The sequence below is a fragment of the Passer domesticus genome, chromosome 1 (genome assembly GCF_036417665.1).
Source record: "Passer domesticus isolate bPasDom1 chromosome 1, bPasDom1.hap1, whole genome shotgun sequence".
NCBI lineage: Eukaryota > Metazoa > Chordata > Aves > Passeriformes > Passeridae > Passer > Passer domesticus.
Window position 1 is genome coordinate 140737016 of NC_087474.1, and position 23000 is coordinate 140760015.

Below are 23000 nucleotides of genomic sequence, written 5' to 3' on the forward strand. Positions count from 1 at the left end.
GTTGAATTTCCTGAGCAAGGCAAAAGAAGTGGGGCAGGTAGGACGAGGCTTTCCTTCCCACTCTTTCCAACTGGATCAGGATGTAATTCTGAACATATGATGCAGCAGGATGCAGATGTACTTGATGCTGCATGGCTGCCTCAGTCTGCTTTATGTTCAGTGGCAGATACAGCTGAGAAGTTGAGGGCTGCTTGAGCTTTCCAAATTAAAAAGAAAGCTCTTGAGCATCAAAATTGGATTTGAGAGACTGGCAGGCAGAACACCTTGTTTCTGAATAAAAAGGAAGCTCTGATCACCAAGCCTTTTTTACTGTTCATGAGTGTGTTAATGGGCAGTTCTGATTCATTGTGAGCTAATTCGAAAATTGCATCAAGTTGGGTGAGAATTTGCCTGTAGTAGGATTTTGTAGCCCCAAGGGCTGGCTCTTGTATGTTCATTATCTTTAATCTGAGGAAGAGCTTGAAAGGCTGGCCTTTTCCATTTAGCATTATTGATGTTAAGTACAATGTACCTCTCCAACTGGATTGTATGAACAGGAAAATCTCTACTAAACAGTGGAGAGAAAAAATAAAAGATTTTGCAAAATAAAGGCTGTCTGAAGTTCTAGTTTTGACATAAATACTCCCCTGTCAGAGCAGTCTGGCTCCTAGCTAGACCATTGCCCAAAAAATACCTTTCATTCTTGCACACTTACTACTGTTTGCCATAATACAGTAGAAACATTTTGCATTCATGAGGAGCTCAAGTGGTAGCTTGAAAGGAAACATTTACTTTTTAGATACAAAGTATCCTGAATTCTTCATCTCTTCCTCCACGATAAAGCGAGGATGTGCTTTCAGCTTGTGCGAGTGTGTCCCACACAGCTGTGTTCTTGTTAGCACACATCCCGAGTCCCAGATAGAGGGGTGGGGGGCTGGCCGGGGTGAGGGATGGGCACAGCAGGGGTTGCTCTTTTCTCTGCTCTTTACCAGGTTTTTAGGCGTGACTGGAGCTACTGCGGGTATTTGCTGGTGTTGCTGGTCAGGTTGAGTGGGAGTCTTGCAATCTTGGCCTGTCTTTCTCCTTTAAGTGTGTTGTTCTTGGTGGATGTGGTCACTGATGGATTTTCAGCCTTTGATAAGATTCATAGATCTATGGATCTGCTAATTACAAGCTCCAAATTAGGCTTTTCTTTCAGCTGGGATGGTCAGGGCAGCTCTGTCGTGGGATTGCTGTTACTTGTAGGTGTCACCCTTTGTCTTCCACACGGTCCAGGTGCTACCAGAGTCACTTTCCTCCCAGGCAGCTGCCAGTTGCCATCAGTTGCACAGCTGGAACAGCTGGGGCTGCCCTGGCATGGAAGTATGATTGACAAGACTGAGGAGCTTATCTGTGTGGAGCCTCACTTGGGATGTTGGGGTTTCTTAGTGTATATTAAAATACAGAGTATTTATCTCCTCTGGTTATGGAGGATTCTGCTACCCCCCTGTCATGTTTAGCTGAAATCATCCAAGGAGGATCAGCAGTTGTGCAAAAAGGAAAGGGAATGTGTGTGCATGCACAAGTCTCATTTCTTCAGAGAAACTCTCCCTCTCATCCAAACGGCCTTATTTAATAGAGAAGTTTTCTTTAAGTGAACCCAATTGTTTTGGCTGACTACTTTGGCTGTAATCTTTGAAATGATTGACTCTGTTAAGTCATGATAATTAGCTCTGACCATTAACCTCCCACAGAGCTGATTACAGGGATAGGGGTGATGAGGAAGTTTTTTATTTTTCTTAGTGCTATTGTTTCAGTCTGTTTGCAGAGTAAACACAATGAGTGTGGCAGTTGATTATGCTGCAGACCATCTCTCAAAGCAGAGGAGACAGATACTTCATTGTCAAATGTGAAAACCTGAGTTTTAGAAAAAAAACATACTCTGGAAAGATGTTGGGAAGGCTCTAGGTCTATGCACCTGTGCCTTTCCAACAAACCCAACTGCTTACTTACCGAGTTGCTGTTTCTAGAGCATTTATCCACTTTGCTTTGGCTTCTCCCCATGACAACCAGATATGCACCTCTGAAAGACTGCACTCTGGTCATTGCTTTAAGATCATCTTGGCTGAGTTAGAGCAACAGAGATTGACTCCTCCCCTCCAGCATTTTTACAGACAAGCACAGCCCAAGTCATAAAAGGTGTGTTTTTAAAGGGATCTTGCTGTCTGACTGTAGTGCTCATAAATCAGTTATGACTGTTGCATGCTGTGAGTGCTCCAAGAACAAAAGGCAGTTATTGATTTTAAGGGAAGATTGCTACAGGAGGAAGGGTGAGCGGGATTTTGTGCAGTGCAATGGGCAGCTGCCCATGTGGTGAAACAGCCCAGATTTAGCTGAAGGGGAGCTTTGTTGAGGAAAGGAGAATCCTTGCTTGGAATAATTGCCTCTGAGCCAGGGAGAATTGACTACTCCAAAGTGGAAACAGGCCCTCAGCTACCTCTGGCACAAACAGCAGGGCTGTTGCAAATCTGATTTGAGTTGCTAACAATAAGGGATTGAAAAGGCAGGCAGACCTAGTAGTTGCCTCTGTATTTCCTTAGGCTCCTCATTTATGCTCAGCTACACTTGCTGAAACAAACCTGTAACAACACAAATATATATGTGAAAACAAGAGGGACAAAAATCTTCAGCAAAAGGCCAGGCAGAAGTGTTGTCCAAAACAAAAAAGCAAACAAAAAGGTAGTTTCCGAAATCCAGTTACTTTATATGAAAAGAAAATAGAACTGGTACTGTAGTTTGCTGTATTTTCTGATATGTAGCTATGAAATGCTCTCTTCCCCCACAGAGGTCATAAAATTGTGCTCTGTGTACCAGATGGATTATTTTGTTTTTCATTAAATAAAGAAACTTGTAAACAGTGCTCTGTACCATAGAGATTATAATCTCCACCATCCCCCTCTTCTTCCTTAAGCACTGGAGCACGCACTGTGCAGGTTGGGTTTGCAACACAGTTCTGGTGATACCCCAGCCTTCTGCTGGTCACTGCAGCTTGGGGGCCAGGCAAGGCATGCTCCCAGCATCTGAGAGCATTTACTCTGTGGGTTCAGTTGTGCTTTTATCAAATCCTATTTCAGAAAACAAATAAAAGTCTTGTTTGCCCAGTTTAAATGCCGCTCTCTGTGCAACAGCAGCAGTTGGTTTGGTTAGATTTGTGGAGCTGGCACTGGTGCAGGTAAGGCAGAACAGAAAGAGGAGGCTGACTACTAAACTGGCTTTTATGTGGAAGTTGGCAAAAAGTGTTTTATGAAGGTCACCAGGAGTAACTACTAGTTTTACCAGTTAAGTTGGTATATTTAATTATACTACCCTCTCTGCAACTTTCACATTTGTAAGGTGTAATGTGTTAAAAGTTTTCTCATAATTCTAAGTTGAGCCACAATTCTTGACAGCGCTCTTGTAACACCCATGAAGCAGCACACTCCTCACTCTACTATTTCCCATGCCTTATCTGTTTGCCTACTGTCTTATGTAATAGGCCTACAACCTTTTTTTTCAATGCAGTTCTTTTATCAATAAGTTTATTGAACAGTTTGCAAAAGCAAGTGCTATTATCTTCATTTATATTTCCATTATACTTCAGCCATAGCTGTGGTGCAGCAGCTTCTTATGCAGTGTACACGGGCACTGGTCAGTTTGTACCACTCTCAGGCTGGAGGAAACTGCTCTGGCTGCAAATGCCACTCACTAATGGTCTTGTGTGTGTTACCATGGGTTTATAATTAGATGTGGTGAGTGATAAAGTGTGCATTGAGACCAAATATGTTTACTTCTGTTCCATCCACTGGACCTATTGCTCATGTCCTGTTACAAAGAACTTCTCTGAGATTACTGACAAATTGCATTCTAAAAGCACAGAATAGCTTAATTTTAAGGTGTACCTACTTAATAAATACTGAACTATACTCTGTTTAGGTGAACCCTAGATTAGTATTAGATGCCTTTTCTTGTTTTTCATTTGTATCTTCTTATGTCAATTAAATGTTGGATTTTTTTTTCCCTAATCAAGTGTACACATAGCAAGAATACTGGGGCAAATGTTCTTATATCGTTGCTTCATTTTTTTTCCAAATAGCTTTAAAATTTTTGTAGCTCTATCTGTGTATTAGTAAAAATACATTTGAATTATTATTACAAGATCTGCACGCATTTGACTTTTTCTTAAGAACTGAAGATAGCTAATACTGATAAATATTTATGTCACCAAGTGTAATACAGAGATGCTTGCTTGATGTAATCATATAACTTGAATTTAGCTATTTGATGTTCTTTACCATGACTTGTGAATAAAGTAATCCCTTGTGGATCACAATTTTATTCTTCCTGTCTATGCAGTAACAAGCGACTTGTGGCCTTAGTGCCCAATGACACTTCATTCAACACCAGACGAGCCTACACCAGTGAAGATGAAGCCTGGAAGTCGTATTTGGAGAATCCCCTAACAGCAGCTACCAAGGCTATGATGAGCATAAATGGTGATGAGGACAGTGCTGCTGCTCTTGGCCTATTGTATGACTATTATAAAGTAGGTAATTCTGTCATTATCCCTCCCTGCTGCACTAGCAGGGACCACTCTAAGAGGCATCAAAAGAGCCAGTTTTCAAAGACAGAAGTCACTGCATCTTGTTTTCTCTCTAATGTTTCCATCATGCACCCATTCTATTATAGGAAGCCTGTCTGAAACAGTTTTGATGTATTTAATTCTGGAGAGAAAAAAAACAATCTCAGAATTCCCATATTAAATTTTATACCATGATTTTTTTTTTGGTTTGGTGTTTTTTTTTTTTTTGAGCCTAGCGTTCTTCCTTTGCAAGAATATTGGATGATACTTGAAATACTGAAGTGTAAAAGGGGAGGCCTTGTCCATCTGTACATTTGTCTGCTTTTCTGGTTCATTCCACACATGTTTTAGTTTGCTCTTTAACTGGGGTATCTCTCATCTGACAATTTCCCATGTTATTTTTGTTTGTATAGTGATTGCAGTAGGCTGTATACAAACATACAGGGAGGGCTAGCCCTTGCACTGGTGGTTTGCAGGACAGAAATGAAGCTGGACACAAAGCCAGAGATCTAAGTCAATTTACAGGAAAAGCAGTGATCTAGTTTCAGTTTGTCATGTTCTAAACCCAGGGCTTTACTTACAATTTTGGTAACATTTTTTTAAAAATATATATATATTTCATAGTATTTAAGTAAAGCTATGTTTGAGATATTTGCTGAAATCAGAGGAGAGTCCTAGAGAATGCATCTCTGTGTAATGCAAAAATGTCATTCTGAAACCCATGCTGACCCCTGGTACTCTGCCTACAGAATCAGTGTTGTTTCCCAAGCACAACAGTATGAAATAGTTGTAGTGAAATGAACAATCTCCATTCCCCTGAAGTCAGCTATGGCTGCCTTGGACAGATGATCTTCTGTGAAAGCCAGAATAGCAATGCTGGGTCCCCTTGTAATTCATGAAGCAGTAACAGGAATGGGAATTAAAAACCTGTGCTTTTAGTATTTATTAGTATAAATGCTTTTAATGAATAGACTCCTCTTTTTAATCTCTTTGCATTAATTGAGTGTTCAGGAGAAGGGGTTGTAGGGGAGATGCCATATACTGACCTTACGGTTAAATATTGGTTTAATTGTTTTGCTGATTATATTCCTTGCTTTTGTATGTTGTTGTCAGTAGAGAAAACTGTTCCCAGTGAGAAAGAAAAAAAGGTCTTTTTTTCTGCTTGACATAGTTACCACAGTGCCAGAGTCTGTGAAATTAATATGGATTCATAAAGTTCAGGATGTGTATGAGTATCTGGAGTATTGGCTTCTGTCATAATAATACCTTTGTATGTAGCAATTCATTAATCTGATAGACTTTAGTAATAAAACCAGAAAATATCCCTTTTCCTTCTCAAAACCATGTTCTAAAAGACATATCTGCTCCTTTTTCCAGGCAGTTGCTAAAGACTTGGGGTTCAGATGGAAGAAGGTGGGATTAACATCTCAAAACCATTTCCAGCATTCAATCGTATCTATTTTTGTCTTAGATAGGGATAAAATGATAACTCTTTTTGATGCTCCCAAACACAAACTTAAAACTTAACCTCTGTGCTGTAATGGGGAAGTGTAGAGGAATTCCAATGCACGAGACTCTTGAATTGTCCTTATTTATAATCTGGTTCCTTCATTCTGACATGCTGGATAATATTTTTAATTACTTTGTCCAGTCAATAGGAATGATTTGAATTTAACTGTTTGTTTTGTTTTTTAACTTTTCCTTTTCCTTGTAGTGATATTTACCTAAACATAGAACATCATTCAGAGAAAAATACATAATCTTAAAAGGGGAATCGGCATATGTAAACAGCTTTTATCCCAGTTCAAAAAATAAATGAAAGAAGTTTTTTAACCAGCAGGATGCTTATTAGGGAAAGGGGATGTCCCTAAAAGAAGGAGCGGCTCTGGACAGAACTCTTGACTGTGCTGCTGTCTTGCAGTTATTGTTGATGTTATCGCTGGCTACTGGAATGCCCTGTAATACTGTTTTTCCTCTAAAGTCAGATATTTTTCTGATGTTTCTTTAAAACAAGTAAAATATTTAAAAGTAAAAAGCGCAGCTTTAGCCCATTCTTAGGTCTATTCTTGCTCTTTAATCCTGGGTTAATTGCTGGGATGGAGTGGATATGTCTTGTGCAAAAGATAGATTAGATGTTTGAGCTCCCAAATTAATGGCTCAGCAAGAAAAGAAAAATATGGTCATGGCAGCAACTTTTCACTTGGTGATTTCATATCTGTGCTGGTGTCAGGACACTGGTGGGTAGGAATACAAATCTTTAAACTCACTTGATGTCAATTCTGAGTCTGTCAAGGGGCCAGATTTGACTGGGTTTTTACCTCTCATAGCTATTGATGCAATCAGCAAAGCAGAAGTGTTTCTGATGACATACCAGCATGCCCTAACCTGTCCCCATACTAAGAAAGGGAAAGATCCACAAACTTTTTCAAAGTGTGACTCCTGCACTCTCCAGGCTTCTCTCTAACAGGAGGACTTACCTGGTGCTTACAGTTTAATTGAAAAGCCTTTTTTGTCTGAGGTAAAATGGTCTCCATGCAGAGCTCATCAAAGCATGGTATCTTCCTTCTCTTGTTTTATTCAGTGGAGAGTGTGTGTGTGTTTTTGGAATAATATGAGATTTGATTTTGAGATAGCTTGGCCTAGCTTGATATTCAAAAGATAGGACATAAAGAAGAGTGCTTTGCTCCTGACTGGTGTGCTGAAAAACTAGAAGAGAAAACAATTCCTATGTTTTTTGTCTTTGGAAATTTTCTTTCTGTTCACAGTCAGCCTCCCAAAGAAAAACAGCTCCTGGCATCTGTGAACTAGACAACACTGACAGAGTTACATTTTTCTAGCTGTTGCAGTAGAGCAGTCTGAAGCTGCAAATGCCTGACAGTTGCATTTACCTGACCCCATGCCTGGTGTTGTTCTCAGGTTCCCAGAGATAAAAGGCTGTTGTCTGTTAACAAAGTGAGTGATAATCAAGAAGACCAAGATAAAAGGTATAGTATTATTCAAAATCATACACCCAGCTACTGAAAGTGTTGATCAGTTATGAACTCTGAGAGCCTGAGGGGTTTATGGTTTTCTTTCAAAAGTTAAAAGAATGAAGGCTGTTTTGGGAAGCACATTTTACTCCTTTTTACTTTCAATTGATTAGAAAAAATGGATAGTATTCTCAAACATGCAGTTTGGGAGGTAGCTGAGAGTTTCACTCCTTGTTTGTGTTTGGTGGTGTTTTGCTGCTGCTGCTGAGATTAGTAAAATCAGATTATCTTGACAGTTGGCTATTGGCTGTTTTTCTTTATTTTCTTGTTGTAGGGCAAAAAGTGAGTAGTTTGGCCTCAGTAATCTCATTTATAGAGTCGTATTTAACATAATTTAGGATCTGCCCAGCAAATAAAGTAACTCTTAAAATCATTTGCTTAGAATGTTTTTCTCACTCCTCTCAGATTTCAGCTTTTCTCTGTAGGCTAAAAGTTACTTGAGTCACAGGATGCTGCTTCCCACTATTAAGAGCTGCAGAAAAGAAAGAGTGTATATTTTTGTAGAAACAAAGGAGTTTTTACATACTGGAAGGTATCCCCATATAAAATTATGACTGAGATGAGCTATGCAAGGTTTATTTCAATGTAGCTAATTTGTGACAGCCTTAGATGGTCTCCACTAGCTGTTCATAAGGTGATTGTTTCAATAGGCAATAGTATAAACTTACTGTTTCAAAATAGGATATGAAATGTTTTTTGGACAGTTTTTCTTCTACAAACACCAGAGAAATTCCTGATGTTTGGTTCCTAAATTGAGTGTAATTGACAAATCTGGCCTTCAGTGGAAAGCCAAGAGAGAGGAACTGGGCACTGGGTAGTGTCAGAGCATTTCTCCTGGGTTGAAAACAAAGCAATGTTACACCTACTGAAAGTTCTATGAGTTAACAATTTTATGTCAGTGTAACTACTATCAGCAATCAGATTGCTTTCAACAGCAACTGTGGGTAGATGTGGGAATGCTGCTGAGGTTACCTTGCAGCCGCTATAGTTACTGATCTACTCTGCTACAATGGAATTCCTGGGCTTGCTCTTTTAGAACAGCATTGCTACCAGAGTTAAGCAAACAGCAGTGGCCTGTCAACAGTCTGAAAGAGCATGCCATCTGCATATGAATTTTGCTGTTGATATTCTGCCTATTTTATGTGCAAAATATCTACTGCGAGTAATCAATGCCCTGCCTTATTCTTTATTCTTATTTTGTGTCTAATGCTGTTGTACTGCTGGATTGATTTTGCATCCAAATTATAAGCTAAGGCAAGAGCAACCCTAAATACCCAGAATTTATTGTAACAAATAAAATCAAATGTATTACCTTTCCCCATTTATTAAAGAGCTCTGCACCTCTCTGCTTGCCTCACAATTTCTTTTGCCTAGTATTTGTTAATGTATTACTTCTTATGGCAGTGGCTTATCAGAATTGAAAAATCTTCTTCCTTGACATCTAAGACCATTAAGCTATTTAAGGAGGAGATTTCCTCTATCAGGACAGTTCATAATATTTTTTGGTTTTGTCTCACAGAAATTGTCTTAATACCACGGAAGCTCAGAATAACTTAAGTGGGGGAGAGAACCGTGTGCAAGTCCTGAAGACAGTGCCAGTTAACCTTTCCTTGAACCAGGATCCTTTGGAGTCATCCAAAAGGGAATACAACACAAATGTGTCTGGGAGCTCAACACCCATCACAGGGTCTGCAGTGACTGTGGTTAAAGCAGAAGAATTCACTCCTGTTTTTATGACCCCACAAACACACTATGCAAGAGGAGAAAATGAGGAGCACCGAGGTGTTATCTTTGAACAATATGAAGTGTCCAACATTGCTCCCCACACAAATTATCTTAAAGATGATCAGCGTAGTACTCCTGACAGCACCTACAGCGACACCTTCAAAGATGGAGGAACAGAAGTAAGTTTTTCACCTCAAATTAGCATCTAAGAATGCAATAAAAAGCTGTAAACAAGATAAGGATATTTGAGCTTGTAAACAAGATAAGGAGATTTGAACTGTCCACAAGAGCCATTAGAAGAATAGTGATGCTTGTTTCAACAAATTAATTTCTACTCCTTGCTGTGTTTCCATTAGTCTGTACTCTGATTAAAGGGGAGCATCATGAGGCATTTCAGAAGACAATTTTAAAGATGGTTATTGAAAATTCTGAGAATAATAAATACTGATTTTTTTTTGTCTTTGGGGATATTGTGTCAAGTAGAAGATAGTTGTTATTCTGAAAGAAGATTTATTTACCATTAACAAGATCTGCCTTCAGAATAGTAAGAAATAGCCACTTTGTAACAGGGAAATTCTAGATGTTCTTTTGAAAATGCAAATGAGTAGCAACAGCCTCTGCTGCTGGATAAACCCAAGTAATTTATTCAGAAGCTGTTTGTTGCACTAAGCTCTATTCTGCAACACAAGCAAGTGAGAAAAAGTAGCAAAATTAGACTAATAGAGGGAACAGAGAATTTAACAGGCAAGGAACAACTGCGTGTATATGTACAGGAAAGAGGAGAAAAAAAGGCAAGGAGAGCTCCTTCTAACTATTTTACAGCTATGCTACAGTCAAAGTAATTTTACAGTCAGCTAAAATATGGTGAGTACCCTCTGGCTGCTTTTGCCTGCTGCAGAATAAGGCAAACAAGCTGGAATCATAGAAAAGTAAAGACAATTTAAAGCTGACAGTACCTCTGCAAATAATTAGAGATATTAGATGGTAAAACTCCCCTAGGGTTTTTCTCCTCCCAACTCTATAAAATTGTAAACATAACAAAAGTACAAGGCAAGCTACATTAAGGCTGAACTGTCCTGATTTAGTATATGAGAAATTTACTGTGTGTTTGTGTATTATAGACAAGTACATTGTCTCCATGAGCAGCACAGATCCAGGCTGTCTGGAGGTGAAATCTGTTTCCAGATATAGAACACGTGTAGGTCAACTAAATGAGTAAATAATGAAGAAATCTAGCTTCCTGCTGTAAAATCAGTAGGATCAAACCTTGGATTAGAAACACTGCTCTTCATTATCAAATAATATTAGTTTGGCAGTTTTTATGTGTTAACTGGTAAATGGCTCTTATGGTGCCATATTCATGGCTTTCCCTCGAGTGCTGCAGCAAAGTGATTCCATTCTATTGGTTTGTTCTGGGACATGCTGCTGAGAGGTTCCCAAACAGTCCATCTGCCCTGTGCAGAGAGCTGTCAAACATGCAAACTTGTTAAATTTGGACGTAAAAGGGAACTTTACATCTGTACCTTGGCTTTGCATCCCAAAGTCTGTGTTATAGTAACTTTGTTACATGTTTTTGTAATATATTGTTACATGTTTTTAAAATGATTGGTTACTAACAGTGTGCAGTACTTGCCATCTAGGATTTCTGTGCAGTCTGTGGAGACAGAATCAGTTCAAATCCGCTTGCCAAAAGTGGGTGGAGTGGTTTTCTAAGTGCACTCACTCCTCTCCATCTTCACCTCTCCTAATAATTCTACAAGGGACACTGGACAATTAACTTTATTTGGTGGCCTTCTAGCCCCAAGTGTTCACTTGCATGTGGCATGGGAGCAGTCAGAGCTTTGCCACCCTGCTGCAGACTCACTCAGCACTGAGCCTGTCCCTTTGTTTTTCTCAGCTGCCCAAACCCCAGGATGTGCTTAGCCTGGCTGTGCTCTGACTGCTCCTCCAGCCGCTGTTGTGTAGGCACAGCTGGATGGAGCAGGTGTGGGGAAACCATAAGGTAAAATGTCAAAACATACCAAAAGAAACTTAGGCAAAGTTAGTGTTTAGAAATGGGAAGGCAGTTGTTCTTACTAGTTTTCACAAGTGCTTGCAAAGTATTTCCTAAATACTGGTGAGAATGATTTGATTTGGATTTGTTCTAATACTTAATTTTCAAACACATTATACATACAAATTTAGGGATGGTTTCAAAGCATTTATGAAATGACTTAGTTGTGTTGTACTGAAGGAGTGCTGAGTTTTTATAGGTCCTTGTGGACACTGGTCAGTCGCTTGCTGTGTTCTTTGGTAACAGTTTTAACAATTACAAATATGCTGTTCTCATCCCTTTAATTTTTATTTTTGTTTAACTGTGCTTAGTTTGTTGGTTCTTTATAGTATAAACAAATTCATACTCATTCTTTGAAGTTAGGTAAGTAAATTGTATGTTTTTTACAATGTCAATCTCTAACCTTCATATAAAATGTGACTAGCTTATTAATATCCATTCCAATCTTTAGCTATTTTGAGTTTTAAATGGTTGATAGTTTCTTCTGAGTTATCTTTAAATAAACATAGCTGCACTTTTGTTGGTATTTGCATTTTGATTTTATCAAACAGTATTTAATTGGTCTTATTTTTCAGAAGTATCGGAGTGTGTCAGTGGGGGCTGAAGAATATATTTATGAACAAACAAGGTATGGCATAAGTTTTGCAGTGTGTCGACTGGCATCAGGCAGGAATGTATTGAGGAGTAGCTGCCTGTGTCCATTTCCCACCCTTCCTTTCTCCCCGCTGGGGTACCTGCAGGGCTCCCTTGATGCTGCCAAGCATCATTCTGCCCTTACTCTCCTGCTCATGTTAGCTCTTGGATCTGGCCAGTTTATATCTTCATCTGTTGCCTTCCCTCAGCATTGCTTTAAACTCGTAATTCCTCTGAAGCTCCCTGCCCAAGATATGTAAGATGAAAGCTGTTGAGAAGTTGGTTCCCCAGATAAAGCATATAGCTTTGACAACCAGATCATGAAAAATCTTTTCAGGATGGCAGAATGCACAAGTCAAATGTCCAGGACAGTTCAAAAGCTTCAAGAAAAAGCTTCAAAAATTAAAGTTTGAAAAGAATACTGTTCCGCCTAAGCACAGAAGAATGTGCATGTAGCATGGGCAAACACTGCAGAGTCCCTTTGTCTAGGAAAGACTGTAATCACTAAAGATTTTAAACTGATGCTTTATTTCATACTTGTGAATGGTTCTGTTTATATCTGAGAGTTTACTCTCACTTTAGACTCAGGAACATGCCTACATAGTTTTTGTGGATTAGGCATATGGCTCTGAGTGTGCTGAAGGTTCCTTACAGCTTGATATTTTTCTGAAGAATGTTAAAACAATCATTAACTGCAGTGAGCTCAGAACTGAATCATTATATAGACAGAAGATATGAAACTGATATTTAGCAAAGGCTGCTCACTTACGATACTGAATATCTGTAAAATTGAATCCTGAAGCATTGGTATTGTTAACAATTCTCACACATTTAAGTCTTTCATGCTACGGCCCAGGTTACATTAAGAATGAAACCTGTGAATGCATATTAAGAAAACTCCCAGGAAAGATGTATTTAGTTTACTTGGAAGTGGAAGGCTCAAAAATGAAAATTTCAGATTGAAAAAAGAAGTGGTGAATATGCAAGTAACTGGAAGCTTGCTAGAAGATCTGTTAGTGACTACACAGGGGTTTAGTTGAGACTCATGGTGAGGTTCATAATAGTATTATAATAATTGAGTGACTGCAATAAGCTTTAAGAGTGAGAGTAATTCTCCTGCTTTGCTTGCCAACTGGAAACAAGAAGAAAATCCTGAAATGGTACTACACAGAGGCTCCAAAATTGGCCAAGTGCATTGGATAGTTAAAATATCTTTTGTTTTCCCTTTATTTCTATATTGCTATGGCAGTACTTTGATGCTCTAGAGTATTTGCTTGAATTAGAAAGTTAGGGATACACTGTTGTTTTGGACCAACATATTCCTCCTGTTGATTCTGCTCTGGCACTGCTTAAATACTTTGCTGAGTCAGAACCTTTGTGAAAATGCTTCCACTGTATCTTCAGTTCACCAGGACTTTGCATTAAGGTTCCTGTGCAGTTTGAATTTTTTTTTTTTTACAAAATCAACATTATTTTAATGTAAGAGAATGTGAGGAGCTGCAGGCATAATTTGTATTGGATTATTGTTCAAGCCCATTATTGGAGGTGGTGGCTGAAGGGGTTCAGTGAGAATTGTTTCCAGCTAACAGTTCACTAGTTAATGGAGCCTTAACTTTTCATGGTTTGAGAAGTGCTTTGAAGTTGGAAAGTTCTTCTGTGAAGGAGGGTCTTTTTAAGATCTAAAATTTCAACACAAGAGCTAACTGTTTTTCCCTGACATTTTTCTAAACAGAGGTTGCTTGATTGAAGATAAAGCCAAACGTAGGCACTTCATTCAGTGTGACTAATTTTGAAAAGAAAGCTTATAAAAACCTTGATTTGCTGTTGTCTTAAACAAATGAACTTACTGTCCATTCTCTTCGTATTCCTTCTTTGAACTGTGCTGAAAGTAGCAGTTGGACTTTTCATTCTCTGTGTCCATCTTTTGTAACATGTTTTATTCTGGTTGGGCTTTTAAAAAACTATTTATTTATTTATCTTCCTGCAACTTTCTTCGGAGTTTAAATGTCTGTGGAGTTGATGATGATTTCCTGCAAATCATACTGAATCCCCTCTTGGTAACCGACATTCTCACTGTGAGGTACACAGTCTCATAATTCATAATGGTTCCTTTCAGAGATAGTACAGATCTAGCCTTTGATCCAAGAAACTTACAGTCCAGGTAGTTTTACGCTTGATTGCGGGATCTGATGAAATCAAAAAAAGAAAATTGCAATTTTAAATTGCCATGTGACAATTTCCTGGAATTTTGTTGTTACCATCTTAGGCTTTATTCAATGCAATAATTACATAATAAAAGAGAAAAGGGGAAAGTGATATGGATTTTGTGGGAGTTTCTCTCCTTGTCTTTTCAGCAGCACTTTTCAGTATACGCTAGAAGCTACCAAGTCTCTGCGTCAAAAGCAAGGGGAAGGACCCATGACCTACTTGAACAAGGGACAGTTCTACGCCATCACCCTGAGTGAGACCGGTGACAACAAATGCTTCCGGCATCCCATCAGCAAAGTCAGGGTATAGTCCCATTTCTGTCCTAGATGGGAATGTAGCTCTGCAGATAGATATGGTTGTGGTTGATTGGCTTTTAATTTAAGTTTTTTCTCACTGGAGCACTTAATCAGCTGCTTTGCAGTGCATTTCAGAGAAAACATGAAGAGTTGGATCCATCCTTTGTGACATAAATTTTAAATAATTTTCATTTTATAAGTGTGAGCTTTCACTTGACATTCACCCAGAAGTGTAACAAAACGAATTGTTTGCGTCTTAGATTCTATGCATAGAACTGTAGCTGGTGTATTCAGCAACATCTACCTGGTGAATGGGCCTCCTGATTTCCTTGGTAATGTTTTTGAGTTCATAAATCCTAACCCAGTAACCTTGGAATGAACAATGAGCCCTGTAAATTTTACCCTGAAGCTGGCAGTGCTGCATATGTATGAGGCTGCAAAAATGTTTCCATCCGAATACATGAAGCTCTCTAAAAATGTTGTGACTTTAGTCAAAGAAACCAATGAAAGTCAATGTGAGCAGTGAAGCAGACAACAACCTATATGTTTCTATCATACGTGAAGTTTAGAGAGACTCTTCCTAAACAGAGGCAATGATTTGGAAACCTGAATTAGCAGTTAATTTTTAGCCTGGTTTCCTTAGGACATTAAGCTCTTGGCTGAATCCAGTATAAGACATCTCTGTTGCTGAACAATTTCTTTCCCTCCACCCATTCCTTCCCATTTTGTGGTTCCAGCTGTAGCGCTTGTAGAGCTGAAACAGGAGGCAGGAGGTCACTGGTCTGACTGAAAACCAGTCCTCATGTACCTGGTTCAGTGCACTGCCACATGAGTTTTGAAGCTGTGGAAGCAGAAGGGTGGAAATTATAAAGGAGAGGTGAGATTGCATCCTTCTGGAGGATGTAATTGACAGAAGATTGTGAAACTGTGTGCAACTTTCACAATCATGTTCTGTTTGTCAGGGCTCTCCTCAAGTGACTGTTGAATTTATTGTCAATTCCATCCAAAGCTATCAGAGGGGCAAGAGGTTTTGAAGGTATTAAACCTCTACAACTTCCCTGTAAGTGGTTCACAAAAACATTAGTGGTGTCCTTGGTGGAAAAGCTGCATGGCCAGTTCTGGTTGGGGCATCACTGGCCAGCCACACACACCTGGTGCCCACCCAGTACATACAGGCACAACCCAGGACTCCTCCACGGTGTGTACTGCCTCGTGCTCATGGAGAGGAAGATCTGGTGACGGGTTCACCTTTTATAGGTGGAATGCACAAGGTCACAGAGTGCATGAAGGGTTGTGGAGGGACCAGATGATGAATCAATTGTAATCTACCTCCCTGGCTTATAAAGCAGCTTGATAGTGATTTTTTTGTGCTTAGTGTTTCAGGGTGAAAATAAAACAGAACATTTAAAAGTGAAGATTTTTTTTTCTCTGGTTTATTTTCACTTGATTTTAATTGGTATGATTATTCTTCCATTGTTTTGTATTGTTTTGCTTGCCTACAGCAGGGCTTATTCAAAAAGCCTATATTGCTTGTGTAAAATTTTGCATAAAAATTCAATCTGTTTCCTTTGAATCACAATTTAACAAAGCAAATTCAGAACGTGAATTGAAAACCTCAGCAAAAATCCATAAACAGTTACACTGAATTTGTCATTAAACACATATATATACAAGAGTCCTACTCCCAAAAAGTGTATTTATGTGTACTAAATTGAAAATGTATTACCTTTAGCCAGTGAAGGTGACTTTTTAAAACTAAGAATATGATTAATTTTTATTTGGACTGTCAATAACATAATCCTGGGCCTTGCATTATTTTACAGCTACTTTTTTTTGTCCTGAGTCTTTAAGTACACTGTAGTAGTGGACCGCTTAAAACCCAGTCTTCTACAACCAAAGTACTGTGAGAGTGGTTGGATCAGAATTAGAGGCATATGGAGATTTTAATTTTTGTGTTCCTGACTATTAATTATTTTAACTAATGTGGCTCTGGTGTTGTTTTTCATAGAGTGTGGTCATGGTTGTTTTCAGTGAGGATAAGAACAGAGATGAGCAGCTGAAATATTGGAAGTACTGGCATTCCCGGCAGCACACAGCTAAACAGAGAGTCCTTGACATTGGTGAGTGTAAGAACATCTCCAGATGTTTCAGGGAAGATTTCAGATATGGAAAGCCCTGGTGCCTTGCACAGGAATGTGGTGGAATATATTGGCAATGGCTTCTTGGCTTGTACCAGAGGTTTTAGCAATGGCTCATTCCTGCTAGGACTATGGGGTCTATGGAGCTGGGTAGGGACCATGCAGAAAGAATGGTTCTCAGTATTTGCACAGAAGAGCTGCCCCTTGCATGTGTATTTAGTGGTGTACCTCCTTCTGGGAAATCAAGGTCTGCACCTCCTCCTCAGGTGTGGCAGAGTATCTGTTCCCTTTATTTTTTCAAAGGGCGATCCAGTCTTTGATCCTGCAACAGTTATGTTAGCCAATTGATGTGGAATTGCAGCCTGAGAGTGCAGATGTCATCATTGTGGTGACTGCAAAGGAGCGTGCAGGATTCCTACACCCCTAGGGTTTGAGTCTTGTCAGTGTCAGCACTGAGGGAGAGGCAAACTGGTGTGCTATCCTGAGAGACCTGTTTGCCGTTCATCCCATCTAAAGTATTTACTAGCCCATTCCAGCCCCAGCTGTCCTGTCTGCGCGCTCGGGAGATTTTAGCAGAGGAAGAACACGTACTTGCTGCCAAGGAGCCTGAAATTGTAGGCAGTGGCAGTGTCTAGACATCAAGCGTTTCTCCCCTCCCACGTGCAGTTTACACATGCACCCATCTGCACGGATTCCAGTCAAAGGAGTCGGCAAGACCAAAGCAGACAAAGTCGATCTTGTTTTGACCGCCTGAGGGAACCAAACCATTGAATGGCAGGAATGAGAGGGGGCAGAGAGGGGGGCTAAACCAAAGCAGGGTTACTTGCAGAGAACATTGGGACGATTCAGGGGGCGATTGAACTGGGTGATCAGGGAATCTGTCCCCTCGTGGTGGTAATCACTGTGCTGCCTGTAGATTTTCAAATGCTCCAGTTTCCACTAAGGCCTGGGGTTACTTAAAGTCAAGTGTATTTTGTCCAAGCAGCTCTTCCAGAATGTCCTCTCTGCCTCTTATCATCATTATTCTTGTCTGAACTGTTTCATTAACTTCATTCTTTTTCCCCTTGCCCCCATTTTCTCTTCTTGCCCATTCAGGTACCTAACTCAGTAAAACTACTACCCCAGAACAAATTACTTTTATCATGACACCTTAAAAGAATAAATAGGCCACGTCACATCTCTTTCTGAAGGCTGCTTGGGTTTTTTTTGTGCTAGTCCCTACAAGCTTGTGGTAGTAGTGCTCATACCTTTGAAAAGTATGTGCTGAGCAGCTCGCTCCACTCTAGTGCCAGCACCCTCTGACTCCACTGCACTTGTGGTGTCCTGGCACATTCATTTCAGTTGCCTTACCCCAACAAGTTAACTTATGGTACATATTCTGAAAAATAGTGCTCTGCAAAATAAGTGCTGTGCATGAGCTGCGTGTTTACCTGTGTTAGAGTGAATGTCTTTTAATTTTCCATTAGTTTGAGGTGAAATAGCTCTGCACTGACTTTTGAGGCACTTTTGAATACTGAGGTGTGTATTTTTTATTTGCACTGCAAACATGAGCAAAGCACAGTGTAGTAAGACTTACTGATATAGCCCTTTTTGTCAGATATAAGAGCTGTAAGAGCATGGTTCACCTCAGTTTTCAGAAAAAAAAAAAAGACCTAATGTTCCTCAGTAGAGTTTTCTTGAGAACTGAAATATAGCATTAGCTCTTACAAGTATGGTATTTCTGAAGTACATTACATTTTCTTTGGCATGGCTGTCTGGCTAATTAGGCCAGAATGGCTCCCAAGTATCAAGCTGCATTTAGCAAAATCTTCTAATTTTATCATCAAATGATCTAACTGAGCAACTTAATCCAAATTTGAAGTTGGGCCTGCTTGAATCAGATAATTTCCAGGGGTCCCTTCCATGCAAAATTATTTTGAATGACTCTATGAAGATTTCCCTTTACGTTAAAAATTCAGATCCCTGAAGGGATCCTCTAAATACTTAATGTCCAGGACCTGTGTAGTAAAAAAAGAAAATTAAGTGTCCAAAACTCTTCATGACCTCTTCCATAGATGTTGCCCTTATTTTAATTTGATGTTTGTAGCATGTTTAACATCTGTGAATCCTTTCTAATTGTTTATAAATGCACTTTTAATCTAGAGCATGATGTGGTCCTTAGCAGGCAGAGGATCAAATTAATTTGGGGTACTCCAGTTCCAGCTGTTGAGATCTCAGATGGACAGGGGAACTATGCTTGTGCTGCTTTCCATTGTGGCAGGGATCTGTCTGTCTGCTTTCTGGCCTGCAGTTATATTCTGGACATCAGAGGAAATAGTGGCTTGCTCCTTCACTCCAGACACACAGGGGTCACTGCTTTAATTTGTTTTGTGTACTGGCTGGTGCACCTCCTGGGAGGAAGGATGCTTCAGTGGATTAGGTGCAGTGACAGGTCTGAAGATGTGTTGATATTAATAAAGATAAGCATGTACTTACATGTATTAAAGTCCTTAGTACTTGAGGAATAAACCTGAAGGCTTGACACTTATTAAGCAAGAAAGTAAGATATTTTCCAAAATTTAGGCTATGTACTGTAATGGATTTTTCTGAAGAAGGAGTAAGGTGCATGTTTACTTTTTGTAGGAGGAATAAGGGGGGCAGGGGGAAAACAGCTTTATTTTCACAGTGCTGTGACACTGGATCACTAACTTTTTCTTTTAAAATAATTTAGAATAAAGAATACAATACTTAATTACAGTGGATATTGATTATTTAAAATAAGTAAAATAATTTGACATACTAGAACAGGTTCAAATACAAAGAGTAGGTGTGCAAGCTTTGTGCTCCACAGAAACTTGCACTTGTTTTTTTCAGGATAGTTTGTATTATTTATGTGCACAATACAAAAGTATGCAATGACATGTAATGCATGATCAATGCTTAACATTAAAAATTTGCTATTGTTTAATATGCAATTTATGTAACAAAAGAGGAAATAATTCCTGTGCAGCCATTTTTTGCTTATTGAACATGCTGATTTTCTCTTTCTGATAACTCACAGCAGGAGAAGAGGAAAAGTTGTAGTCACTCTAACAGCTTTCAAATATTCTGAGGTGTAAATGGTTTCTTAATCAACTGAGGATCCTTCTTTATTTGCCTGTAAATTAAGGGGAATAGGATGCACTTCTCCTTTTTAACAGTGTCATATAGACACTCATGAGATTTGTGTATAGCAATTAAAGGAGAGGCATGTGTTGAGAGAAGGGAAGGGTTGGTGGAATGTGAGGTTCTGACAGCCTTTTAAGACAAGAAAACAGGTGTCTTTACCAGACATCTTGTTCATGTCTTTCCAAAGTGCACCTACACAGCATGCCCATATGCAGCAGTCAGTTGCATGAGGCACTTTCTGGTGAATCATAAATTTAAGAGGTGGGTGGATGTGTGCACATGCATATTAAACTACTTATGTGTCTTCTAGTTCCTCTCATTTGCATCCCCACACTGAATTTAGATAGTGAAGCCAATGACTTCAGCTGAAAAGGAGATCTGCGTTCAAGGTGGGAATGAAAGCCTGCCTGCACTCTCAAACACTTTGTTAATTTGCTACATCACCAAATATCTCGTGCTGTTCCTGTGGTCTAAAGTGATTCTTTTTTACTGTATCCAAAATCATTCATGTGTCCCAGGAACACAAATTTATTTGCCCAGTGAGATGCCAGCATTCTTGTGTTTCAAATGAGAGAAAAGTATACTGATTGCCAGTCTCAAACATGAAATAATTCTTTTTTTGTAACGTTTTTTGTTATAAATTATTCTAAAGCAGTTATTATCTAGAAAGTATTTTTTAGAGACCAACAGTTTAGGCAAGGGGAATGAATATTGGAGTAATTTATGTGTCGAACAAAATACAAAAACATCCTCTTTCTGTAACTGGTTACAAAGCTAAGAATCGCCATGTTTCTGAAGCACTGATTTGGGCAAAATTTAGATCCGGAGTGTAATCTCAGCCCTCTGGCACTGAGTCCAATTACAACCCTCGAGGAATTCTTAGGAAATGTTTGTCCCAGAGAGAGTTATTCCATTAGTGTGAACGATTTGGAAGTTCCTTTAATCAAGCAGCTATTACCAGGTATCTCTCTTAATCTCAAAAGGAATAAGTCATCAAAAGGAATAAAAGGTGTTAAACTGTCCAGCAAAGTGAGGAAAAAGCAGTGCTTGTTCCTCTTTTCAATTATAAAGAGGACTTGGAGTTGTCTGTTTTACATAGTTTTCCAGCCTTACTGTTTTGGGGGAGGATTAGTAAACTTTTAAGTCTTCCTTCCTTTTGCTTTGCATTCCTTCCAAAATGCTAGTTTATTGATGATAATAATAACAGCACGTGGGGAAGAAGTGAGAAGGTGCAGATTTTGTAGTCAGACAAATTAAAAATTTTTTTTTCTTCGTTTGCTCTTTTAGTGGTGCACGTACTTTGGAAAAAGGATCTTTGTGGTTTTGGTTCTTTTTGGGGATTTGTGATGGTTTGGATTTTTGTGGGTTTTTTAATTTTGTTTTTAATAATATATAAATATTAATCCAGCATCCGGTGCAGTAATTCCTGGGAAAGTTGGAATGCACACTGATGATTTCCTCCAGTCATAGGTCTTAGACTTTTAGAAAGCTTCTTTAGGATTTACTATGTGTTTTCTTAATATCAAGATTTGAACAGTCCCTTTAAATGCTTCAGTAGTTTTCAGTTAATTTTCCAGTTTTGGCCATTCTTTGGCCAAGCTAATGAATGCACTGTCTCATTGCCAGTGGAGTCACACTCCTTTTTGAGAGCCAACAATATTTTGCAAGAACTTTAGCTAGTGATATACTATGCATAAGACTCAGGTTGCATTATATTACCTCTTTGCAATTAAGATTGTTCATAATTAACTAAACTATACAAGAGGTGGTTTTGATGCACTAGACAACCCAGCTGAAGAAGCAAAAAAACATTATGAGTTGTAAAACAGTTCAATTTTTTTCATGACTCTTGTTTTTTTCTTACAGCTGATTACAAGGAGAGTTTTAATACCATTGGGAATATTGAAGAAATTGCATTCAATGCTGTGTCCTTTACTTGGGATGTCAATGAGGAGGCAAAGGTGAGGAAAAGCCATGCAGATGGCATCCCTTTATAAGCACCATTCATCATTAGACACTGTTCCACTTCTCTCCTTTCTGACAAATAAGAGGGCTTGTTGGTAGGTGCCCAGCCTGAGAAACAGTAAAAGATTTTTTTCCTATTTGCAAAGCCAGGTGTAAGACACAAGCTGAGTCTTTTCTTTCTCCAAGTTATCAACTTTCTTTCTACACTCTAAGCATCTCCAATAATCCAGATTCTGTAAGTTAGACTATGCCTTCCCTTGTGTTGGTGCCATTATTTTTTATATTGTTACACAGACCATTTTGCAATTTGGAATTAATGTATTTTTGAGGACTGAGGCTTTTTTTAAACTTTTTTTTTTTTTAATGGTCGAGTACCCTCAGGCATGGGGTTTTCGTTCAGGAATGTGACTCTTAAGTGGACCTATAAACCAGGACAGCAGAACACCTTAACTAGTTTCTTACAGATAAGGTTGTACAAAGGCTGTCAGAGTGCTTCAGCTGCATGGACTAGTGTGGGAGAAATGAAAAACTGCCGGTAATTATAAGAAGAAGTTGGCCCCCGGAAAGCAAACAAGGGAAATAGGCTGTTTAAAATGAGTGGGGGTAATGCAGTACTCTTGGGGATGTAGAGTTAATAAACAGCAAACACTGAGCTCGGCAAACTCCTGATACTGTTTTCATGTTGAACACAAAATGTCCAGTATTTAAGTAAAGCTGTGAATCTTTCAAATACAAAGACCTCTTCAGGCACAATTGCCCACTGCATTTCCAGCAGCATTAGAGAGGTTGCATCCTCAGAGTGAGTCCTCTGAGAACTTGTATTGAACACTGAGTGGTAGGACTAACACTGTCCTGACTGAAGGTGCTGTTTATAGTAAGAGGGATTTTAATCTCTGATGCACATCTTAAAAGAAAAGGCAATAGTTCTGAAAATCACCCAGCTCTTTCAAAAGCAGGCCTTGATAAACAGAGTTGTACTTGTCCCAGTTGCTAATGGTGCTGTATTTACTCATGCAGTGATTACATTTTCACCGCCCCAGATATTTCCCTATTATGTGTTTCCATTTCGAAATACAGCAGTAGGTTTTCCTCTGCAGTCCCAACAGGCGACTGTTGTGTGTGTGATCACTGTGCAAGCAAATACCGATTTGGGATCTCCAACACAGCAGTCTTCCTCGAGGACCTTTACAGAAGCACTACCAGGGCTAGAACGTGGCAGTCTTGTTCCAG

At 39.2% G+C, this 23000-nt stretch overlaps 1 protein-coding gene across 7 annotated transcripts in view; it reads left to right on the top strand.

The window, feature by feature from the left end:
* GRHL2 (grainyhead like transcription factor 2) overlaps positions 1-23000 on the top strand; it is a 63352-nt gene that overhangs the window by 8124 nt on the left and 32228 nt on the right. For 5 of the 7 annotated variants that reach the window (XM_064393394.1, XM_064393368.1, XM_064393377.1 and 2 more), the window contains 7 exons: positions 4351-4540; positions 7493-7560; positions 9125-9509; positions 11959-12011; positions 14371-14527; positions 16529-16640; positions 21672-21766. In XM_064393394.1, the coding sequence (XP_064249464.1) occupies positions 4351-4540; positions 7493-7560; positions 9125-9509; positions 11959-12011; positions 14371-14527; positions 16529-16640; positions 21672-21766 (1060 nt within the window). Of the gene's footprint in view, positions 1-2031; positions 2158-4350; positions 4541-7492; positions 7561-9124; positions 9510-11958; positions 12012-14370; positions 14528-16528; positions 16641-21671; positions 21767-23000 lie in introns of all 7 variants that reach the window. The other 2 variants (XM_064393410.1, XM_064393387.1) reach the window with 2 other exon arrangements.